General features: G+C 40.2%; 2 protein-coding genes across 6 annotated transcripts in view; one reads left to right on the forward strand and one right to left on the reverse strand.

Annotated features, from left to right (window-relative positions):
• The window catches only part of MAP3K19 (mitogen-activated protein kinase kinase kinase 19), a 35,577-nt gene extending 26,734 nt beyond the window's left edge, over window positions 1-8,843 (forward strand). The window contains exon 11 of the mRNA XM_072875047.1: window positions 8,331-8,843. The gene's annotated coding sequence lies outside the window, so the exon portion shown is untranslated. The remainder of the gene's footprint in view (window positions 1-8,330) is intronic.
• The window catches only part of CCNT2 (cyclin T2), a 26,213-nt gene extending 3,275 nt beyond the window's left edge, over window positions 1-22,938 (reverse strand). The window contains exons 1-7 of one of the 5 annotated variants that reach the window (XM_072875053.1): window positions 22,704-22,938; window positions 21,793-21,874; window positions 13,810-13,938; window positions 12,648-12,708; window positions 11,469-11,531; window positions 4,993-5,038; window positions 3,496-3,659 (exon numbers count right to left, since the gene is read on the reverse strand). In XM_072875053.1, the coding sequence (XP_072731154.1) occupies window positions 3,496-3,659; window positions 4,993-5,038; window positions 11,469-11,531; window positions 12,648-12,708; window positions 13,810-13,938; window positions 21,793-21,874; window positions 22,704-22,903 (745 nt within the window). In that variant the 5' untranslated portion in view covers window positions 22,904-22,938. Of the gene's footprint in view, window positions 1-3,495; window positions 3,660-4,677; window positions 5,039-7,968; window positions 8,452-11,468; window positions 11,532-12,647; window positions 12,709-13,809; window positions 13,939-21,792; window positions 21,899-22,703 lie in introns of those variants that run through there. The other 4 variants (XM_072875054.1, XM_072875055.1, XR_012044430.1 and 1 more) reach the window with 4 other exon arrangements.
• Window positions 22,939-22,997: the final 59 nt, after the last annotated feature.

Below are 22,997 nucleotides of genomic sequence, written 5' to 3' on the forward strand. Positions count from 1 at the left end.
ATTAATTTCTAAGGCACTGTTTCAGTCATTCCAGCGAACTTCAGGAACAACCAGTAACAGCTCTGAACAAAATATAAGCCATCAGACCCTTTGAAGTACCCTGTTTTAAACAACAGGTTTTGATTAATTTGTGTTCAAGGCAAAGTAGCTGGCTGTGTTAAAAAACCAAAGGTCCTTGCAATTGGTATGTCCACAAGGAAATGTAGGTCTCCATCCTTGTCAGCTGCAAACAGAAATACTTTCTGCTGAAATTTAATTTTACTCACAAGCTAAAAATAATTAGGTACAATCAGAATTTGAATGCAAAAGCAGATCTCCTGCAGGTCTGGAAGAACTGGCTTCTCCAGAACCCCACAAGCAAGTTATAAACTAAGCTGCTCCCAAGTGCAAAACTACCTCAGCCCTTTGGTCTGCCCAAGTCTATTGCACACACCAGCTCCATAAATGCTTGAAGAATTAAGCGGTGTTCACCGTGAGCTCACAGCACATATCTCGTGGGATTTTGGCTGAATAGAGAGCTTTGGCTAGAACTCAGGAAAAAGAGGAGAGTCTATGACCTTTGGAAGAAGGGGCAGGCCAGTCAGGAGGACTACAAAGGTGTAGCGAGGTTGTGCAGGGAGAAAATTAGAAGGGCCAAAGCTGAGCTAGAGCTCAATCTGGCTACTGCCGCAAAAGACAACAGAAAATACTTCTTCAAATACATTAGCAGCAAAAGGAGAGCTAAGGAGAATCTCCAGCCTCTATTAGACATGGGAGGGAACATAGTGACAAAGGATGAGGAAAAGGGTGAGGTACTTAATGCCTTCTTTGCCTCAGTCTTTAACAGTAAGACCAATTGTTCTCTGGGTACCCAGCCCCCCCCCCAAGTCGGAAGATAGGGATGGGGACCAGAATGGAGCCCCCATAATCCAGGGGAAATGGTTAGTGACCTGCTACACCACTTAGACATTCACAAGTCTATGGGGCCTGATGAGATCCACCCGAGAGTACTGAAGGAACTGGCAGATGTGCTCACCAATCGTTTATCTTCCATCATTTATCAGCAGTCCTGGCTAACTGGGGAGATCCCAGTTGACTGGAGGTTAGCAAATGTGACACCCATCTACAAGAAGGGCCAGAAGGAGGATCTGGGGAACTACAGGCCTGTCAGCCTGACCTCGGTACCAGGGAAGCTGATGGAGCAGATCATCCTGAGTGCCATCACACAGCATAGGATAACCACTCTACAGAGGATAACCAAGGGATCAAGCCCAGCCAGCACGCGTTTACAAAAGGCAGGTCCTGCTTGACCAACCTGATCTCCTTCTACGACAAGGTGACCCGCCTAGTGGATGAGGGAAAGGCTGTGGATGTTGTCTACCTAGACTTCAGTAAAGACTTTGACACTGTTTCCCACAGCATTCTCCTGGAGAAACTGGCTGCTCATAGCTTGGATAGGTGTACTCTTCACTGGGTAAAGAACTGGCTGGATGGCCGGGCTCAAAGAGTTGTGGTGAACGGAGTTAAATCCAGTTGGTGGCCGGTCACAAGTGGTGTTCCCCAGGGCTGAGTATTGGGGCCTGTTCTGTTTAATATCTTTATCAATGGTCTGGACAAGGGGATCGAGTGCACCCTCAGTAAGTTTGCAGATGACACCAAGTTGTGTGGGAGTGTTGATCTGCTTGAGGGTAGGAAGGCTCTGCAGAGGGATCTGGACAGGCTGGATGGATGGGCTGAGGCCAACTGAATGAGGTTCAACAAGGCTAAGAGCCAGGTCCTGCACTTGGGCCACAGCAACCCCGTGCAACGCTACAGGCTTGGGGAAGAGTGGCTGGAAAGCTGCCCAGCAGAGAAGGACCTGGGGGTGTTGGCCAACAACCAGCTGAACATGAGCCAGCAGTGTGCCCGGGTGGCCAAGAAAGCCAACAGCATCCTGGCTTGTATCAGGAATAGTGTGGCCAGTGGGACTAGGGAAGCGATGGTCCCCCTGTACTGGGCACTGGTGAGGCCGCACCTCAAATACTGTGTTCAGTTTTGGGCCCCTCACTCCAAGAAAGACATTGAGGTGCTGGAGTGTGTGCAGAGAAGGGCAACGAAGCTGGTGAAGGGTCTGGAGCACAAGTCTGATGAGGAGCGGCTGAGGGACCTGGGGTTGTTTAGCCTGGAGAAGTGGAGGCTGAGGGGAGACCTTATTGCTCTCTACAACTACCTGAAAGCAGGTTGTAGAGAGGTGGGGGTCGGTCTCTTCTCCCAGGTAAGAAGTGATAGGACAAGAGGAAATGGCCTCAAGCTGCGCCAGTGGAGGTTTAGACTGGATATTAGGAAATTTTACTTCACTGAAGGGGTTGTCAAGCATTGGAAGGGGCTGCCCAGGGAAGTGGTTGAGTCCCCATCCCTGGGGGCATTTAAAAGACGTTTGCATGTGGTGCTCAGGGACATGGTATAGCGGTGGACTTGGCAGTGCTAGGTTTATGGTTGGACTTGATCATCTTAAAGGTCTTTTCCAACCTACACAATTCTGTGATTTTAAAAACCAAAATGATGCATGCTTACCAAACACACAAAACCAATAGCCAGAGGAGAAGGAAGGCAGGGTGGCATTTGAAACTGCAGACACAACTTAAAGAAGCCTACTCAGAGAGAGATATTTGAACTTGCAATTTCAAGCTCACTCTGGTTCTGTGCTTCACATGACATCTTCTCAAGCCTTCACTTCCAAACCCAGTAGTATTGCCATTAAGAAATAAAAGCTCAGCAGAGGAGAAAAGCAGGCCATGGGGAGCTATGCTGGGCCATGCCAAGCCTGGAGGCTTCCACCACTACTCTGAAACAAATGTTTCACTCTAGAACTAATAGCAAAGCCCAATACTTAGATTTGAAAGCCCCAGAAGCTACCCCCTCTGCCGCAGCAGCGTATGTAGGCCTTAAATTCAGACTCCACTGTAATAAGTACTATTTAAAAAAATAGTAAACTTCTAGGTATATGGTCTTCTAGGTATATGCTTTCTTCTGGAAAGAAGCCATTTAACAAGAAAAAAGTATTTTCCAGGAGTTTTGAGATATCATAAGCTATACCAAATTGTTAACATAGAACTACCTTTGTAAACATGGCAATTTTACGTATAGCCTTATGTATAGCTGTTTCAGTGACAGTGATGTCACTGTCCATCACTTTTGGTCCAGTGATGTACACAAAATAATCAGAACTGCGTGAATTTGCACCAGTAGATTTCCATCTCTTCCCTGGTTCTGAAAAGCACTTACAAGCAAGATTCTAACCTGCACCTACAAAAGGTACGTGGATGTCCCAGCCCACAGGATGACATAAAAAAGGGTCTCAAACCTAAGTTTGTCTTCTGAAGTCCTCCCCTCTCCTATACCTTCCTCTCACCTGAGGATCCAGTATGTGAAGTCAGTGAGACTTAGTCTTAAAGCTATGCTCTTACTATACTATGCTCCCATTTTTACATTAATAAACCCTTGAATTTCAAGATGTGAAAAGGCAGTATTACTTACCATCTAGTAATTCTAGAGTAACTGAAGGATCTACATATTCCCACCAGTGTTTTCCATCAGTTGATACTGGAATCTCCCAGTTGGACCACTTGCAGGCCAAGTGAATGCACACACATGCTATCACTGTAGGCTTGTACTGAAGACAGAATGTAGTAAGGTGAAGACTGTTGCACAAATTTCGTAATGAGGAACCAAAGGAAATCAAACATGTAAAACAGAAAACCCAAACAAATCAACCATTAACATACAGAATAAGGTAACTTGTCAAGCAACAGCAGTTAAACATTAGTTCATGGAACATTTTTCTGATTAAGTTCGTAAGGTATCTTACTGCCTTAAGAAAACAAAGGGCAGGGCATTTATCTGGTAGAAAAGTTTAATTTGCTTTTGCTATAAAAACTACAATGAACAGTAAATAAATTTACCAGTTATTCTACTGTACTTAAGTACTAAAAGGAAAGAACTATAATATGGTCAATTAAAATTCTACAGTAAAAAGCATACAGCTGATTATGCAGTCTCTGAATGAGACAATTAGAAGAAGGTACCCAATAGTCCCACAGAGGCAAAGTGAATTACTTGTGGGCTTAGCTTTCACTTGGCCTGGGTTTGTGGTATTTGTGAACTCGCCTTCAGCTTCCAGCTGGCAGCAACACAAAGACATTGGTTCAGCTGCACTGCTTTATCACAGCTTTTCTTAACAGCTGTTTCAAATACAGAACCTTGCCCATCAAGGAACCACCAAGAAATATTTATTTGGAAGAGTTCTAATAACCAGCAGATATTGCTTAAAAACTATCTACATGTAATGTAATCCTCTTAATAAAGCTCAAAGTTGTTTTGCAAGAAGGAAATTGAAGTAAATCGAGAAATCAAGACTAAAGTCTGCTCTCAAATCCCATCTTTCTACAAGAGGCTACATATACACAATCCCCGTTTGGAATCCTAGAATTTTAAATTTATGTAACTACTTAAGTTTTAAAACTCTATTAAGGTTAAAGAGCTGTTTCTAAAAGGAAGAACATTGGACTACTACTAGTCTATCCGAAAAGAAAAATCAGCTAGTTGAAAAGATCTTAGGCTCACTACAATTTTATAAGTTAAGATTGGATCAATATATTTAAAGTTAAGAGAAAACTGCCATTAACTACAAGTGTAAACTAAAAATAGTTTTGTACTTACCAAGATGCTCGAATTTCTAGGTTAAGTTTAGCTCTTTGTAATCTTTAGCTGCTATTCAGGCTACCAATTTTAGACTTATGCACTCACAATCGAGAAAATGTCATCAGAAAGCACCACTACACTTCTCATTGTGCATTTAACCCCTTTGTGCCATCAGGCCCTTGTACAATACACCGCACTGCAAACAGGAAGGTACCACCACTGTAGATGGCCCAGTCTCCTGTTGCAACAAGGGTAAGACACATGTAGGGGGCCCTGCAGTAAGGAAGCTATAGTGTGCTACAACAGTGCAACAAAGAGGTTCAGGATAACAACCTGTTGGTAGCCATGAAATAGGATGTCTGTGCCAAATCCTTGCTTGCTGTAAGAAAAGAAAAACGGAGAGATTAAAGATCTGCACTAACTTGTCAGGCTCATTCCAAAATTAAAGCAGTTTTACCTTCCAAAAGCACCACTTTTGGAAGATTTCCACAGAACTGATCTGCATTTAGCTAACTAGCGTTTAAAATAATATTTTCCAAGATATAGAAGAGGCCATTACATTCAGTAACTGGAGATGGACCAGTCATTCCACTTGCTGACCCTCCCCCCCTACAACCCACAGGACAGCTTCCCTTCGGTTATCGACCCCGCAAACACCTCGCACACGAGCGCGCTCTCTTCTAGGAACACCTGCTTTCCCACCCTCATTTACAGATGACCCCTAGCATAACCCTGGACTGCAGTAAGGCAGTCAGTAAAAGCCAATTCATAGCACAGTGCAAGTTCTGCTCCTGGAGAGGAGCACGGCAGGACAGTTGGAGAACCCCCCCCAGCACCTCCCCGAGAACAGCCACATCTCTTTCCCAGAGCCCTACAACACAGCCAGCTCCCAAGCTAGGTGGTAAAAAAAAAATTAAGAGTTTTCTGCTCCCTCTAATTAAAAGCACTGTACTCATAACATTTTGTTCCACATTTGTTAAACCTATGGCAAAGCTTTGATAGGAAATAAACAACTCCATTTTAGTTACAGTCAGGAAAAAACCCCACACAAGACTGCAACGTGCCAGAAATGAAAAGCTAGCGACTTTGGCTGTTACAGCCACCTAGCACTGACCCCTAACCAGTGAAACCCCAACGCTCCTCGCTCAAGTAAGAGAACTTACTGTAACATGCATATAATGGAATAGCTGGGCACAAGGGTTTTAACTGAAGATTGAATGCAGCCTTCATTGAATTCTTACTTTGACACTATCACTTGAAATCAGTGCTACCTGCAGAAAGTGTATGGTTGAATTTTATGTCAAAGGGAATATTGTTAAACTTTTCTTTTAATAATAATCTTTCCAGAAAGTTTGAGAAAGACTGCAATGGCTTTTAAAATTTTAAAAAAGCATATTAAATATGTGATTTAACTCGACTTCTAAGGATTGCTGAGGAGTATAAATCAGGTTTGTCTTTATGCTAGACAGCCGGGCAGTACCATAATCTGAGAAGAATGTGGAAGTAGCAAGGTAACAGGATCCATTCCTACACACAAATTCTAATAATCCATAATAATGAAAAGGTGAACTGACAATGCGGCAGTGTTATACTGTAATATTTAGTTTGCAAACGATAATGGTAATTGCATGCCAGATAACCATGGAGTTCAACCTTTTCCTCTCCCTCCCATCAAAAAAAAAAAAAGTAAGGCAGCATTACCAAAAAAGAAAAAGTGAAATGAGACTATCATAACAAAACAAAGGAAAACAGGGAATGGTTGAATAAGACTGATATTGATGTCTTGCTCTTCATTTTTCATCAGAGAAATGTTTAAAGGATCTTCAATGATTTCTACATTCTGTAAAGTTACAACATGTTTGAATTGAGGGACCAAGAAGCATCTCTACTCTCACTGAAATGTCCCCTTTGAACAAGGAAGAAAAGCAGATGCCAGAAAACTTCTATTTAACATCAGCTTGAGAGTGGAGTAAATCAAAACACATACCTGGAAGAAAAGAATCACATCTTGAAACACACATTTTAGCCTCAATCAAAAGTTAATGTGCTAAATACCTTACCTGTACTACAAGCAGTATGATACTGTTTCAACTTATTTACAGCTAAATAATCATCATTGCCAAAACCAGCATGAAATTCCAGCTCACAACTAAAGCCTATGGTAACACAAGGCACAACTGAAAACATTTGTCCCAAACTCTTCTCTTACAGTTAGGACAGCTTTGGTTTACTAGAATCCATCACTAAAATTAAAGCTAACAAATTTTGGTTCCTATATTTTGGTGTGTTATTTCCTTTATAGCAGTGGAAAGTGCATCTCCAAATTAAAATAATCTTGAAGCAGAGGCTAAAACAAGCCAGCAGAGCTTCTCTGTTATAACTCACAAGTCGCAGGACTGATGACTATCATGCCAGCCACTGATAATCATTTTTACATTTTATCATTCAGGAGTGATTTAAAACACCCACCCTGTCTCACTGCTGCAGAAGCAACCATAAGGCAGGGGATTACTGAGGTAGTAATCAAGATTTTGAAACAGGACTTGCTGTCCAATACACCTTCTGAAAGGCTACTGCCTCCAAGAAATTCCGAACTGGAAACCAAAATGCTTTTTATTGGGCATAGCCACACAATTCAACCCGTTGCAACTCCAAGATATCCGAGTCTTTTCTTCAACACTAGGTTATCTTGGCTCTTGAGATTATCATGCAAATGTGGTTGCCAAGTCACCCTCAGGAGGGTGGCAGCTGGCTGTGCCTAGGACCCTGACAACATCTGTAAGCATTCCCCAGAAAGAGGAGGCTGCAGATAAGCCAGTCAACATCAGAAGAGAGGAAGCTTGAAGTCCTTCCAGGCAAAAGGAAAAAAGCCACAGGCTCTGAATGGAGCTACGCTGGCAGATGCCAGTTGTATCTGGAAAGGGCTGGAGGAGGCCATGGAGTAGGCATTCAGGTCTGAGCAGTCCTGGTGGCTTTACGTTCTTGAAAGTATTTAAACCTTGGGAACAGGCCTGTAAAAGCCTGAGGTGAAAGTTCAGAATGTGAAAGCCGCCTGTAGCAGTGCTGGAGTGCAGCTGGTGTTTAAGATCTTTCCACACCACTTAGTATACTAAGATTTTAATTTTCCTCATCAGAATACCCTCTGAAAAAGCAGATTCATTCAGATTCATCTCCTCTTCTGCTGCTTTGTCTGCATCAGCCCAATTTAACCAATGGCAGCTGTGCACACTGCATACTATAGTATGTTTGAAGAATTTGACAGTGCAATTTCCACAAAAGATTAGTAAGGATCATGGGTGTTCAAGATACCTGATAACCTGTAGAGTAGTGAGAACAATCCCAGAAATCCTTGGGATCCAATCTTCAGTTCCAAAAGAAGGTTGTGTACCAACACAGAAAAAGGAATGACTGAAGACTTCCCAAGACGGAGATGAGGATACAGATTACTCCCCTTCAAGTTCCACCAGAAGCAGGCTGGGAACAGACTGATTTTGCACCAGAACTTAAGAGGACCATGTCATGATTCTGTGGTCTCAGCACTAGGGCAATTTCACTGCTGATCATTCAACTGGCATTCAAGCCAGTAAGGTAGTTTGACACCAGGAACAGGTTTTGGTGATGTTTTTTCTTTCTTTTTCCTTTTTTTTTTTCTTCTTTTCTTCTCTCTTCAGTACTGGAGCATCCTTGGAAGGGCACTGAAGCTTGCCGACAGGCCTTCACATATCCACTGCCTCCAGATTCCTTAGAGGACCTGTGGGATCCTAAGGAATGATGGTCCTGTCTCCTCTTCTCAGTCTCTTGACACTGAGGAAGAACGGTGCAGAAAAAAGACTGAGCCTACACCATTTTCCTTGTCTACTATACTGACCAAACTGTAAAGATGGAACAATTTCATGAACCTACGAAACTTTGAAAACCAGAAGGAATAATTAGATACCTTATGCCTGAACATCATAAGTCATTATGTATCCCTCTAGTCACCCCTTACCTACAATGATCTGGGTTGTCTAACACTACTTTCAGAAAGGCTTTCAATCTCAGAGATGAAGAATTCAACTTTTTCTTTAGTTGTATGTTGAAGCAGTTATGTTTATTTGCACCAATTCTCACCTACTAGTTCAGCTTCAGCTTCCAGCAACTGATTCTGGTATGCCACTACTAGACTAGTCTTCTGACAAAGGACTTGGCTGAATCTTTTGAGCATCATCAACAGAAACAGATTTGGTTTTTTTCCATTTTGTTTTAAAGGTGGTAGCTTACAGATTAATACAGGTAACAGTGACAGCATAAAGCACATTACCCTGGATGCAAGACAACAAAAAGAGATATAGCGAATCAGCCACCCTCTTAGCCACTTAATTAAGTTTAGCCAGCAAAAGTTTGAGGGACCAGGACATCTTCTCACCACATGGTAATACAGTGCACACATGCTAAGCCAAAACCTTAAGTACACTTGTATACCTCAGCTAACTTTGTTGCCTCTCTTTTGATACTTAAATGGTCAGCCACATTATATTCCTCTCTTCCTTCTCCTCCCAAACATACAGTTGAAGGTTTTAATCATAATAGTCTTGGATAAGTTAATCACCTTTAATAAAAAAAAGGTATCTCTCCGCATTCTGAAATAGTGCTTTTTGTCCAAGACGACATTACCAGAACTGGATGAAGCAACCTGGCATTTCTTTAACTTCTCAGTCAATCCCTTTAGCACTAAAGGCTTAACACTGACAAGTCTTAGATATATTTTGAAGGCTTCAGGACTTGATATCTAAGTGTTGCACCTATTCACGTTAAAACAACACACTGTCCAATAAATAAATGTTGAGAGAGAGAACTAAAATCATGCCACTGCATCTTTGAAGATCTATCACTGTGCCCAAAAGCCCATCTCTTTATTCACTCAATACATAAGACTAATGTTCCATGGCAATTATTCTCTACTTGCTTGACTTGCATGCATGACTACAGATTTCATGCTCAATGTTTTTAATTTATGGATTTTTTTTTTTTAATGAGGTACTCAAACCTTGTGTTCACAGCCTATACCACCCCTAGGAGGGGCATATGCTGACAAGAATACCATTTGCATACGCACTTACTAAGGAGCACACCTACTCCAGTGAGTAGGTTTTCAAGCATCAGATGTATTACATTCACTTTGTACCGGTCCTTGAGGTACATGGATTTTCAGCCCTCACTGGAGTCTTCAGATTTCAAGACTTGGTATAATTTTGGATTTTAAGTATTTTGTTAAAGTGTGCTGATATTAAATACTAACTTTAAAATGTCAAATGTAAAAAGTAGCATGTACCTTCAACGTATGAATTTTGTCAGTACACAAAAGTAGCATGCAAAACACAGGAAAAAGCTGAACTGTCTTAGAGTGGTATCTACCCTTGACTAAAGGAAATAAAGTTTGTGTAGCAGTATGCCTTTCTTCTTGTAGGCTTGAGTCAAATACACTTGCTAATGCGGAAATCCTGATGCAGCTACAATACTGCCTGCCACCCCTCCCCACAGCCCCAAACACCAAGCAGAAGTGCAGGGGCTCACACAAAACAGTGAAATATATGCTCGCATTTATGTTGACCAACAGCTAAGAAAATCCAAAGCAAAACCCTACAGAGATGCAGACTATTAAGACATTAGGTGCAATGAGACTCATGCACTGAGTCACAACCAAATCTGGACAGAAAGCAAAAAATCATTATCTTATAGCAAGAATAGCAATAAAGCTACTTTTTAAGCAAATAAGTTACACACAGCACCAGTCATACTCAAAATCAAACTCTGAAGACACTACACCAGTGAGCTACTTTAAAAATGAGGAAGGAGAGATACCTTCTCTTTAAAGAACAACTTTACTTCTGGAGCTACTACAAAACAGATCTAGTTAACGTGATTAAGTTGCATCTAACTTTCCTATAGTTTATAGAGAAAACCAAAAAACTTTGAAGCACTTAACTTTGCATTTTTCAGTGCAACAACAGCTAATGACTAAAGACTAACAACCATGGTCTAATCATTTCCAAACACTTTTTAATTAAGGAACATAATTAAAGTGAAAAGCTTATTTTAGGTGCCTTTGCAACTGATTCCTAATTTTTTCATCCTCCATCTTATGAGAGATTTTTTTTTCTTTTTTTAAAGCTCCAAAGGAAACCAATTTAAGAAAGGTGTGCCAAAATTCAACAAAAAATACTAAAGAACAAAACAGGTTTCTAGCTAGAGTCACATTAATGAGCTACATACAAGTTAGACGATATGATTGTTTAACAAAAGGTTTGGAGTTTTGTGCTACCATCCAAAACAAGTACACCCTGCTCCAGAAAAAGAAATAGTCACATCTTGAAGTATTTGTATGTGATAGCAGACCTGCTATGCACTCTCTTTATCCCTCAGTTCATTACCTAAAATGATTTGCTGGGCAGAAAGCTAGCATTAGCCATCAGCCAATATGCAGACTAAACTTTACTTGGTAAAACTACTTCAGAGTGAAAACAATCAAACCAGAACAATACTAAGTAGTTGTCTTTTTGGTTTTCAACTACTAACTGCTTCTGTCATTTAAGAAAACATGGAACAGACATTATTAAAAGCAAAGCTAATAAGCAAACAAAAAAATTATGAAGGACAGAGAACTGGACTCTATCAGACTCTAAAGGTTAAGATCAAGCTTTCACTAATTAGCTTTAAACAAGCTCTTCGGATAACATAGTTGGTGAAGATCATATTAGACAAATAACATCACCTTCAATTTTACTAGAAAGGTAAAAAAGGACTTACGGAAGCGGTTAAAAGTCACTGACCTCTCACTAATTGCGTACATTTCACAACATCTGTGTGCGGATGTTCAATGGTAATTTCAAAACCTAAAGAGTTAAGAATACGTTTTAGAACTATACATTTCCATCTGTTAAATAAAAAACCAAATCCCTTTCCTCTCCCCACAGACCTAAAATGCTTGCTAAACCTTTGCACTGAAGATCAAGTAACACTAATTAACTGCCTTTTATTCTGCACTTTTTCATACTTCTGAATGGTAGATAGTATAGCCATTTCAAGATCAATTAGTAAATCATTCCTTCAGTAATCTCAAGTCCTAAATATATATACACACTTGGGAAGTTACTGTATTTTTAAAGTTGAACATATCTGAACAGTTTCTAGTACATTAATAAGTCAGTAAAAGCTATATTACAGACACACTGAAATACACGTGTGTGCACGCACACTTTATTCATTGATTTCTGGGACTTAAACGTGTTGCATCTATGAAATTACAAATTAAGTTGATTTGTAGGTCAGTGACTTAAGAAATCTTTGTTTATGACACTATTTTAAGAATTAGGTCACTACTGTTAGCTTTTTTTTTTTTAAACAATATACCCGAAGTGGTATGTAAGAGTATCTGAGTAAGTCAGTGTTCTCACACCTGCTAGCTGTAATTGTCTCTTTTTATGTTACTTTAAAGTCAGAAGAGTTTCTTATCAGAACATTCCATTCCAAATTTTGTAATCACCTGTATCCATTAAATGGTTACACTATGACTTGTGATGTTCAGAGGTAGTAACCCTGCTCAATTACATAGTGTTCTATTGAAAGACAAAATGGGGAAGAGCATTTGGTAGAAAGCTCTTCCCAATTGCTTTGGAACACATACACAGCTAACCTAGTATAACATGTTACCTTATATGAAGAAATATCAACGTAGTTTCTACTTTGGAGTAAAATCTATTTGGAAGGGTACACATTTCTAGCCCACCAAACTGTCAGAAACATCTATTTCACAAGTATAGGTATGCCTTTTTTTCTCCAAAGTGAACACAACCAAACTGGTAATACGAAACTAAATTCACAGGTCAGAAGCTGTATACAGAAGTAGTAAAATTCTAGTGTACCAATAGCACATCAAAAATCCAGTTACTTGGGTCCCATTACTTCTTCATGGTAAGCTGGCTGCACAGGAGATATTTAGAAAGACATACCTAAAGTTTGAAGCATTATTGTTTCAAGTATAACCAGCTCTTGGGCTTGCTGAAGGTATGCCTGAAACAAATAAGCAAACAGGTCAAGACATAGCTATCTATTGTCTCAATTTTAATCATACACTTCCCATTTGAATACTGGTACTAGCAACACAAGTTAAGACCACTACCCAAGCCCGTTCGAACTGACAACTCAGAATATTTCATTGTGGTAATACTTTCTTCTACCAGTATAAGCGTTACCACAAATTCAGTTATACCAGCCTAACCATCTTTCACAGTAAGATTTACTTAGTCTGGATCTCATATAATCTGTTCCAACAAAGCATTTTTGGGAGAAGGCGGGGGGGATGCTGTAAGAATGACGAAGGCTTGCCAGTGCAAATCAACTCAAGTATCTCTAGGCAAGTAATCCATTTTACAAGTACTTTAAAATACAGCTGGAGATACTCAGTTGGCCTGTGTTAAGCTAGCTTAAGCTTGTGGGCTCAAACGCATATATATACACCTCCACATGTCATTCCAAGAACTGGGAGCATAGCAAAGGTGCTCAAATAGTTTTATATGTCAGCTGAGGTCCAGCAGAGTATAACTAGCTCAGCCTGACCTTCAAGATGAACAACTCCAGTGCGTTTCCACCATACTTCCTCGTATGTTTGGTTTCAGGAAGATTTCTCAGGAAAGAAAATGTGAACTATAAAGTAAGCGGAAGCTGTACAAACTTTGGCAAATGAAAGGAAGACCAATGTATAGCAGAGGCAGCAGCTGACAACTGTATTGCATCCTTTAAAACAGAATGGAGACAGTGGTGCAGTGAGCATCTGGTTGATGAAAACAAACACAGCATCCTGAACTCCTCTCTGCGCAAACTGTGCAACTTACAGAACCACACATGAAACCTCTTATTTAACGTCTAGTCTTCTACTATACATGTAGAAGTCTTAAAAAGAATGCAAGTTCAAGATGGAACAATCTCTTCAAGCTTTGTAACACAAATATTTGAGTCTTTAATAAATTAAATTGAGTAATACAAAAGGCTTAAATGGTGTAAAAACAAAAGTTTTTTCTAGTTTGCAGACAGCAATAATCCAGTCAAGACAATATAAGAGAACATTAGATGAAGTGTCATCTGATTATCTTTAAAACCATGACTTCCACCTACATCACTCTTTGTATCCAGTTGTGGCTCTTGAGGATGAAGACAGGCATGTGCTACTTTAATAACATGTTCGAGTTTCCGTGGCTGTTCTTCCACTTTTGCAGCCAAAAACAATGCCGTAGGAGATATTATCTGGAGGAGAAAAACATATACATGCTTTTTACAAGTAGGACTTTAATTTTTATGGAGAGTCTAAACTGGTAATTAGAAAATGTTTAAGAAGTTGGATTTGTTTTGTTTTTTTTTTTTAACAGTTCTGAAATCATGCAAGGCAACAAAAGTAACTAGTCATTTTATTTTATAACTGATGTAATCCTTTCAACAGCATAGGGAAGGAGTAACATAAATGCATTTGTGAGTAAGATGTCTGAGGTCAAACTAATTCTAGTTCAACAGAGAGAATAGATTTAGTCACACTGAAAAGTATATCTAACTTGAAACATAGGCTGTTTCAACTTAAATATACTTTGTGAGAAAGTTCATCCAATTTCTTGCACAGTAGTGAGCCGCTACACCATCTTTTCAGTAAAAGTCAAAACAGCTGATCACAAGTTCTGCTAGCATTTGATTCTCCTAAAAAGCAAGAAACTTTGCAGAGAGCTTTAAGGAAAACAGCTTGTTATATAAACATAGGTTGTATACGTAAAAGCTTACTCTTAGAGACTTTAGTATATACCCAGCAGTATCTAGTGAACAAAGCACAAGGCTTCACAAAACAGCAGTTACATCAAATGTTAGTAAAGACTACAAATTGCATTTAAAGATGAAAATTTTTGTAAAACTCTAGGTGTCATAAGCTGGCAGCAAAGCACTCATTCACAGTTCAGTACCACCTAGGAGTTAGCTATGAAGTAGAGTTTTGATACCTAGTTATCAGCTAGAATGACTGATATACCTATTTACAGAACATGGCTAACCATACATGACTTAGAAGAATCAGGGTCCTCTTTGTACGCAATGTTGGCCACAAACATAAATTAAAATGGCAGCAGGAATCTTCATGTAGACGTCAGCAGATTAAATTGGTTAAAATTAAGCCAGTATAAAGCATTTGTTCAGAGACCGAAATAGCTGCTTGTTGAGTGTTTAATTAATGCATAGCGCAAGCAGTGCAGGTATTGGATTTCTCATTCAATGCCCAAGTAGAAATAGACTGAATGAATGGAATGGCAGCCACAGTTCCCCCTAAAGTGAGGAGGTTTTTTGGTTAGCACATAGCCCTTTGTTATGCCAAAATAAAACATTTGGTATGAAAGTTGGCAATATAGTAAAAACTGCAACAAACTAATTAGAATCGAACATTTAAGTGATTACCCATTATATTTCAGGAGCTTTCAAATGTATTGAGGGAGTAATTTTTTGCCTCCTTAAATCACTGTGAAATGTCCACTTGGATCTTAAGTAAAACTTTAAGTTGGCAGATTTGAGGAAAACTGACACCCTGCGAAGGTGATACCCCTTTGATGCACAGAAATGTGCCATGAAGAAATCTAGTATTCTGAAAAACCCCAAACCACCCAAAACAAGTCACAGGGAGCAAATTCTTCCACAATGGAGACAAAAGAACTGCTTTCTAAGACGCTTGTAACTTAAGCCTTACAAATGAATGAAATAAAAACCTCAAGTCAATGTTGCTCAACAAGGCCATATTAACATTGTGATTTAAGACTTCTGATTATTTTTGAGAAGTTCCTATCCACATTGCTTGAAGTAATGATTTGAAATTCTGGAAGAAATTCCCTTTGCTAGGGACTTACTACTTGAAATATGCCTCACTTAAGCTGGGAGATAAACTTTAAACACTACATGTGACGGAAAGACGTTCTGGAGTTCAGAAAGCTAGAGTATCAGCAGCTTTGAAGCACCAGAAGATGGAGAAGTTGTACAGTAGCACACACATGTATAACCCAACATACACATGCCATATAAAGATATTTTACAGAGCAGACAAACTGTGCTCCAGCCCAGTAATGCAAGAACCAAGGCAAATCTCTCTCATTTACAGTTGTTTCATCCATATAAGCCCAGTGTGCTTCAGTGATTTAGAGCACGTATAACTGAGGAAGGTGTCTGAGGCTAGCACCTTCTACACCAGGGCCAGCCTAAGAGGAAGGATTACATTCTCAGACATAATCCTGAGCTTCTGGGAAAAGCCAGACTAGCAGACAGGGCCAGGAAGCCAGGGAAACATGAATGACAGAGAAGAAAGGAAATTGGGAATGGTTAAGAATCAACAGAGTTATGAAGAAACAAGTTTGACAACAAGACATTGGACAGAATTGAAGAGGTATTAATGAGGACACCAGAGAGACTAGAACTGGTTCAATTTTTTTTACTCAGGAAAAAGGATACAATGAGGTTGGCCATCATGGATTGAAAACTAAGACTCAATATAGCGAAGTCACTGAGTAAGGAAAGTTAAGTCCTGAAGGGTGCAGAACCAGAAATAGAATGCATGATGGGAAGAAGCTTTAATAGAAAAAAAAATAGAAGATCCTTTCAGTCCCTCCAGGATCACACAATTTCCCTTTTTAATTTAAAACAAACCAAACAGTCAGTAACCTGTTGCAGTGCCCTACTGCTGGGCTGAAGAAGAACAAAAGCAACTGCACTGTAACCAATGAACTGTTGCTCCCTGCTGTTCTCCCCCTCTCTCTAGCCTGACCATCCCCACCAAGCATCACACACTTATCCCCAAGTACTTTGCATTCAGACCTTACAGTTTTTCCATCTTTGTGTAAAAGTTTAATTCAAATATATCCTACCACAAGGTCTCTTTCTACATAGTTTGTGGGTATAGTTACACATACATGGAATTTTCACAATTTACCTTTCTGAAAAATCAACTTCCAACATGACTGAAAATATTTACATGACTGAACTTTCCATGACTGAAAATATTTACACTTCACAGAGTCATTCTTCAAACCAAGTCACCAATAACTGCACAGTTAATTCATCAGTGAACTCTCACTATTATTCTATGTCTGATTGCACTGAAGTTTTACTTCATTCCAAAAAAGCACCTTCTTCATCAGGCTGACCACAGGATATCTTCTAATTTACTGAAACGGATCAGTTCTGGCCAAGAAGCCTCCACACAACTCCTGATCTCCAAGACCTTACATAAAACACAGTTCTAGAGGCTGATTTAAGTCAACCTGATTAACTGGCATTTAACTCTGGTTCATCAGAAATCTATGTACACCCCAATTATCTATTTCCTTAAAAAAGAAGTGTTGGCTTCTGGCCAAAGAATTTCAGGTCTTTGTCTTGTCTAGGACTAGGGTTCTCATTCCCAGTTTAGAGTAGGTCAGTATTTTTTGTCTCCCTTGGTATTTATTCAGGAAAATACAAATCCTAATAAAATTTCAGACTTGGCATGCACAGAGTCTTCAGTGAAGACAACACACCCTGCTAAGTGTATAACTTGCAAAGTTGCTCAAATGCTTTCAGTCATTTCCAATTCTCAAAAATGGCAGGAAAAAAAAGTAGAACAAAAAACCAAAATTAAAGACACAGACTTGACACGGCTGTAAGCTTCCTATATATAGACACGTCTTAATTTGACATAAAACAAATGAAATAATTTAGTTATCTACCATGCACCCAAAATATTCTTTAAGACTTTGAGAAATATCTTCAGAACAACACACATGATTTATGAAATTAAATCCCATTTTTGTACTAGCTGAGGATCTCAGAAACCAAGTCTCACTGAAACAGAAAACCAAAACAAGAGCTTTATTATGACACTCCAAGAGCATTATACAGCAAGTTTTATTGGTAAGTGTGGTACAAGTCCTTTTTCACTTAAAATGTACAAGACGTATTGTAAAAACAGTGTTGCTACAATGAAGGCATTTGGAATAATCTCAGAATATATCTGCAGCATGCACACAGTTTTCTGAGAACTCCCTCTCCCTTTTAATGCCAATATTAGTATGTTTTTAGACTTGATACAAATTAGCTTAAGACATTAAGTGGTTCCAGTCTATGATAAAGGTTTTTCAAGTGCGAACACAAAGAGTTGCAAGTTCGGGTTTTTTTATTATAACCAGGAGCTCACATTGCATAAAAACAGAAAATATGTTAAACTGCAAGATTAAAAACGGAACTGAAGTGCCCAAAACAGCCTCACTAAAGCTTGGTGCATACTATGAAAGTTTTAAGAACTTTGCATAACTGCAAAGTCAACTGTTTAATACTGCAATCTGGACAGGGCACAAGAGATGGGAAGGGAATACAGAGGGATTGGAAACAAAGAAAACCCTCCACATAACTCACCTACCTTGTACTTCAGGGAAAAAATTCCTCTTCCAGCCTTCTTCAGGCACTTTATGAAGTTCCACTGCATATCACACAAAAACCCCTTGACATCATCAAGTATATTTTCAACTGGTTGTTTGGTATTCCACATGGCATTTCTAAGGATTATATTTAAAAATACAGCTACCATTTGGATGCCTTACCTCTCATTTCCAGCATACCAAGGATTTTTCCCCCCTCTCTGTCCTTCAAATCACAGTGTACTGAAGAATAAGCCTCTAAAAGAGGTATTTGCTATATAATATCAAACACACCAAGTACTACAGAAACAGTATTTTCAGAAGAATTTTAATCTTCAAGATATTTTAGACTATAACAGTCAGGCTAGTATTTCCTATAAAAAGCCAGCAAGCTCCCTCCCCACCCCGATATTAGCACTGACTAACTTTACACTCAGCAAACCAAAGTTACTATGCCTTGGTCAACAGTAACGTAAAAAGAATAATTTGTACTACTGCTGAGGAGATTCATAGTCATTCCTGAAATGTCATTTGCATGGCTAGGGAAAATTAGCAGTCAGGGCATCCAATTCTGCTTACCAGAATTGGTAAAGCAAGTTTTCACCCTATTAGTGGGGCACAGCAACCTTGCAAGGCCTTAACCTGCTTTGACTGCAACATCAAAACCTCAATACATTCTTCTTTGCACCTAAATGTATGTACTTCATAGATAATCCATAGCAATTCAAAAGTGACTTGCTAGCCCACAGTAACTTCGCAAAAATAGGGATATTTGGTCATTAGTGCTGTAAATGTAATATGTTCGAAATTAACGAAGACTACATTAACTGGTATGTGCCACCCCTGTGGCTCTACAGATTGAAGATACTGTTTGGAAATCTGTTCCCTATTCACAGTTGACTCAAAGTCTTGAAAGCCTGCAAAATTGTTTAGCAGTAACTTATATTAAAGAAAAAAAGAATTAAGACAACAGCTATTCAGTAAATGAGCTTCCACTAGAAGACCTGTTTATTAGCAATTAAGTGCATGTGACTTACATGTAAGACATACGTGTGTATTTGTATAACCCACCAATTAGACATAACAACAAATATGCAAGTGTTTATTACTTGACTAAAAACATTAACCTACCAATAGAGCAAGAAAACACAGGCTACATTTTTTCAGCTGGAGATCATAAGGCATTCTGACTAATGGCCATCTGATTTTCTAGCCCCAGCCTTCAGATTCCTGCTTGCCATGGATAAACATCACTACATGCACACCACAAAGAAATATTAGAGATATACTCCATATACTGTAGAAAATTTTAGCTAGGTCTTAGCTTCAAGACTGCCAGTATTTTACTATTTAATTTCTAAGGGTTAGTTTCTTCTTGCAGTGGATAAATATTGTTACGTTTTTTAGCTTACCAAGTACTCTGGAGATTTGATAAGAAGTATTTATTACAGTCCTCAGCTTTTGCTTTCTCTACAGAGAACCTGCCAGATGGTTTGGGAGTATTTTAAAAGTGACTCACATTCACTTTGAGACCACCCCCTTTACCCTATAGGAAAATAAGTAAGAAAATGCATTTGCCCATCAGTACACACACAAAGATGCTGTCTGGCCTTATGCTCATTGAGAACTACAGAAAGTCATTCAGCAGAAATCAATATTACTGAGTGCTAACTTGCAGTGCCCTTGCCTTTAACTTTTATTTGAATACTATTACCTGAGAATTAATTTAACAATACACTTTCCACCTCCTGCAATAGTTGCAGTTTCCATGGCATTCAGCCCTTACATAGCTTACTTGTGAATTTTAAGATTCATAAACATAACTTAAGGCGTAGTTTTCATAACAAGGCACTACATATCCAAATACTACTCTGCTTTCAGTTCCAAGTGACTGGCATTTTTCAGTGTCTGGTGAAAGCCTGAACACAGCAGCTAAAGCTTCTTGCTACCTAAATCTATCCTAGATTACCAGATGACAGTACAAACAGTAATCTAGCAGGCGATGTATTAAACACAAACCCCAGCTACAGCAGCTCTACACAAAGTGACCTCTCCGTTCCAAGCAGTTCTGCCTAGTTTATCAAGTCTGCAAACCATCCACAGAAAACTTTGGATGCCTTGCCAGCTCCTCTTCTACTGGCTACAGGTTACTGCTACGTGGGCAGGTACGTGGAGGGGAGAAAGACAGAACAACCGTTTTACTGCCTTCAGATTATGTACTACAGAAACACTTTCAAAGGGCATATTCCACCACAAAGCTTGCTGGAACTGATTCTCGTGTGTGCTATTCTTGCTCTAAAACTACAAGACTGTTTTAGGAAAGTACATTTTGATTTACATGTATATCCATTCAATAGTTCTCCATACGTCCAATATATCCATACATAGCTCTCTATCACTACATAAACAAAACCTACATTATACATTTCTTCCTGTTAAAGTGCTTCAGGCCTATGCACACGTCACTCAGGTTGTACTTAAAAACTTAAGCTTTTATTACATAAGGACCTGTAACACTGCAGTTTTGGTAACAAGGTTGCTGCAAGTTTGAATTTACCTCAGATTTTGCACAAAAATAATGAAATACACTTCTGAAATGTCCCTACAAACTAATATGTATTTCTTGCCGAATAAACACCAAATAAGATATCCATTTGCTCAGCCAACAATGATAAACAAATTCATGCCAGACAAAAGAGTTGGCTAACAGCATAACCCACTGTGTACCTGCCCAAATTCCAAACAGTGCAAGGTTTGCAAGATTCTACCGCTTGGCAGACCAAGGTCTGCTCTGGTCTAGACCATCACATCTGTCACAGTCTCAATCTGTTTCTTTTATCACGAAAAACCAAGATCTGAGAAAACTCATCCTCACTGATTCGTGATATACCACCACCATTATTAACTGTTCTTGCAAAGCTGGTATAAAAAATTGATGCAAAGTACTTTATTTAAAAAAAACACAAAAAATACCTAGAAAATTACTGTTTTTCTAACTATTGCATCCAATACTGGACATAAAAAAGGCTTAAAATTTTCAGGTTGGGATCTCCAGTTCCATACCTGTTAGAAAATCACTCAATTACACAGAGTATTTTTACAGAGAATTCAGTTCTCCATAACATATTCTGTATTCAGATTCAGCATACTCAGTTCAGTAGTTGAAACAAGAGAGACAGCATTTTCTCATGAGATTTAAAGATTTTTCTTGTCTAATATGACTTATCATCAAGCTGCTTAAGACTAGACTAGTTAAATGAGTTTACACTGTTTTAAGAACAGATACATAATCCATATGGATACATACATAACCATATTATAATTGTCAGGCACACCATGCTAGCGCTACCACTGACTTCATTAAGAAAAATGTGTGTTCCTACACATCAGCCTTTCCAACTACAGCACATAAGCACTAGCCAGATTCGAAACATCTAAATGCATTCTTCACACATCTGAAACGTGTTTGCTGACAGTGGCTATTTTTTTATTTTGATGGCAGAAGATAAAAATCTAATTGCCACTAGTTAAAATAATTCAAAGTTGAAAAGAAATATCATTATTGCTTCTAAACCACTGATAAGAACCTGGAATTCCTATAAACAGACCAAACTTCACAATCCAGCAAAGGAGTATAACACTTGTCAGACTGCCAAAATTATGGGCATATTATTACCGCATACAAAATCATACTTACATTTCGATTAAATTTTGTGAAGGAATGATGCATATAAAACCTGTGCATGTAAACAATTGCAGTATTTATCGTAAGCTGCGATCTGGAAGATTAAATTAAGGAAACACTACATATTAAGAAAATTGTTTACAAGAACTGAAAGCGACGCACTTTCTACATCAATCACTGCTTTCAACATATTGTCTTCAGCTGAAAATGAATTAAGGACGTGACGCTTCAGAACTTAACTGATATTAACACATACTTAACCGATATTAACAAGTATGTTTCCCATCTGCTTCACAGACAATGTGGAGATTCCTATACCAGGCTAGCCACCTCTCACCCGCTGAATGAAAACTCCTCACTGAAATACTGCCTCAAGTGCTTTTGTTTTCTTCTAATTCAACTATTTCAGTAGGGGACTTGAGGTTTTAGTCTTATTCTGATCTCTTTCTTTTCTTTCAAATCAAATTAAGGAACGGCTAACGAGGAGAGATGCCCGCTCCAAGAAAAACGAGTCTGCGAGCGACTGGGGTCTACTTAAAGAGTGTCTAAACCCGCAGCTACACCATCGATACCACCGCGGCGAAAAGGCTGGGCGGGAGACCCGAGGCGTCCCTACCTCCCGCCCGCGACCCGTGCCTCTCGCACGCCGACAAAGGCGGCGAAGCGGGGGCTTGGCGAGGCTCCTCCTCCCATTCTGTGCCTCCAGGCCACAGCTCCATCCCACGAGCGCGCCGTTCGCCGGCTGCCGAAGGAGCGGGAAGAGTCCCGGGGAGGGCTCCCGCACGGGGGGCAAGGCGCTCCCGCCGCCCCGCCACAGCCGGCCCGGGCGGCGGGTAACGGCGCCGTCCGCCCCGGCCCCCCTCAGCCCGGCCCGCGGCCCCCTCCCGCCCGGCCCCGCCACCCCACAGGCCCCGCTCGGATACACGTTGAGGCGCTGGCCCATATCTTGAATGAGGTTGGCCGCCTGCTGCCGGTACGAGAGCTCCTTGTCGGCCTCCACGCCGCAGCGCCGCGAGGGCGTATTCTCCAGCTGCTCGCGGCTGAAGAACCAGCGCGACGCCGCCGAGGAGCCGCCGCCGCCCCGCGCCGAGGAGCCCGCGCCTGAACTCGCCGCGGCCGCCATGACACTTCCTCCCCCTCCCTCGGCGGCCCCGCCCGCCGGCGGCGGCAGCGCCGCGCCCGGCCCCTCCCCCCCGCCCTCCATGGCGGCTCTCGCG

This window comes from Ciconia boyciana, chromosome 10 (assembly GCF_034638445.1).
Source record: "Ciconia boyciana chromosome 10, ASM3463844v1, whole genome shotgun sequence".
NCBI lineage: Eukaryota > Metazoa > Chordata > Aves > Ciconiiformes > Ciconiidae > Ciconia > Ciconia boyciana.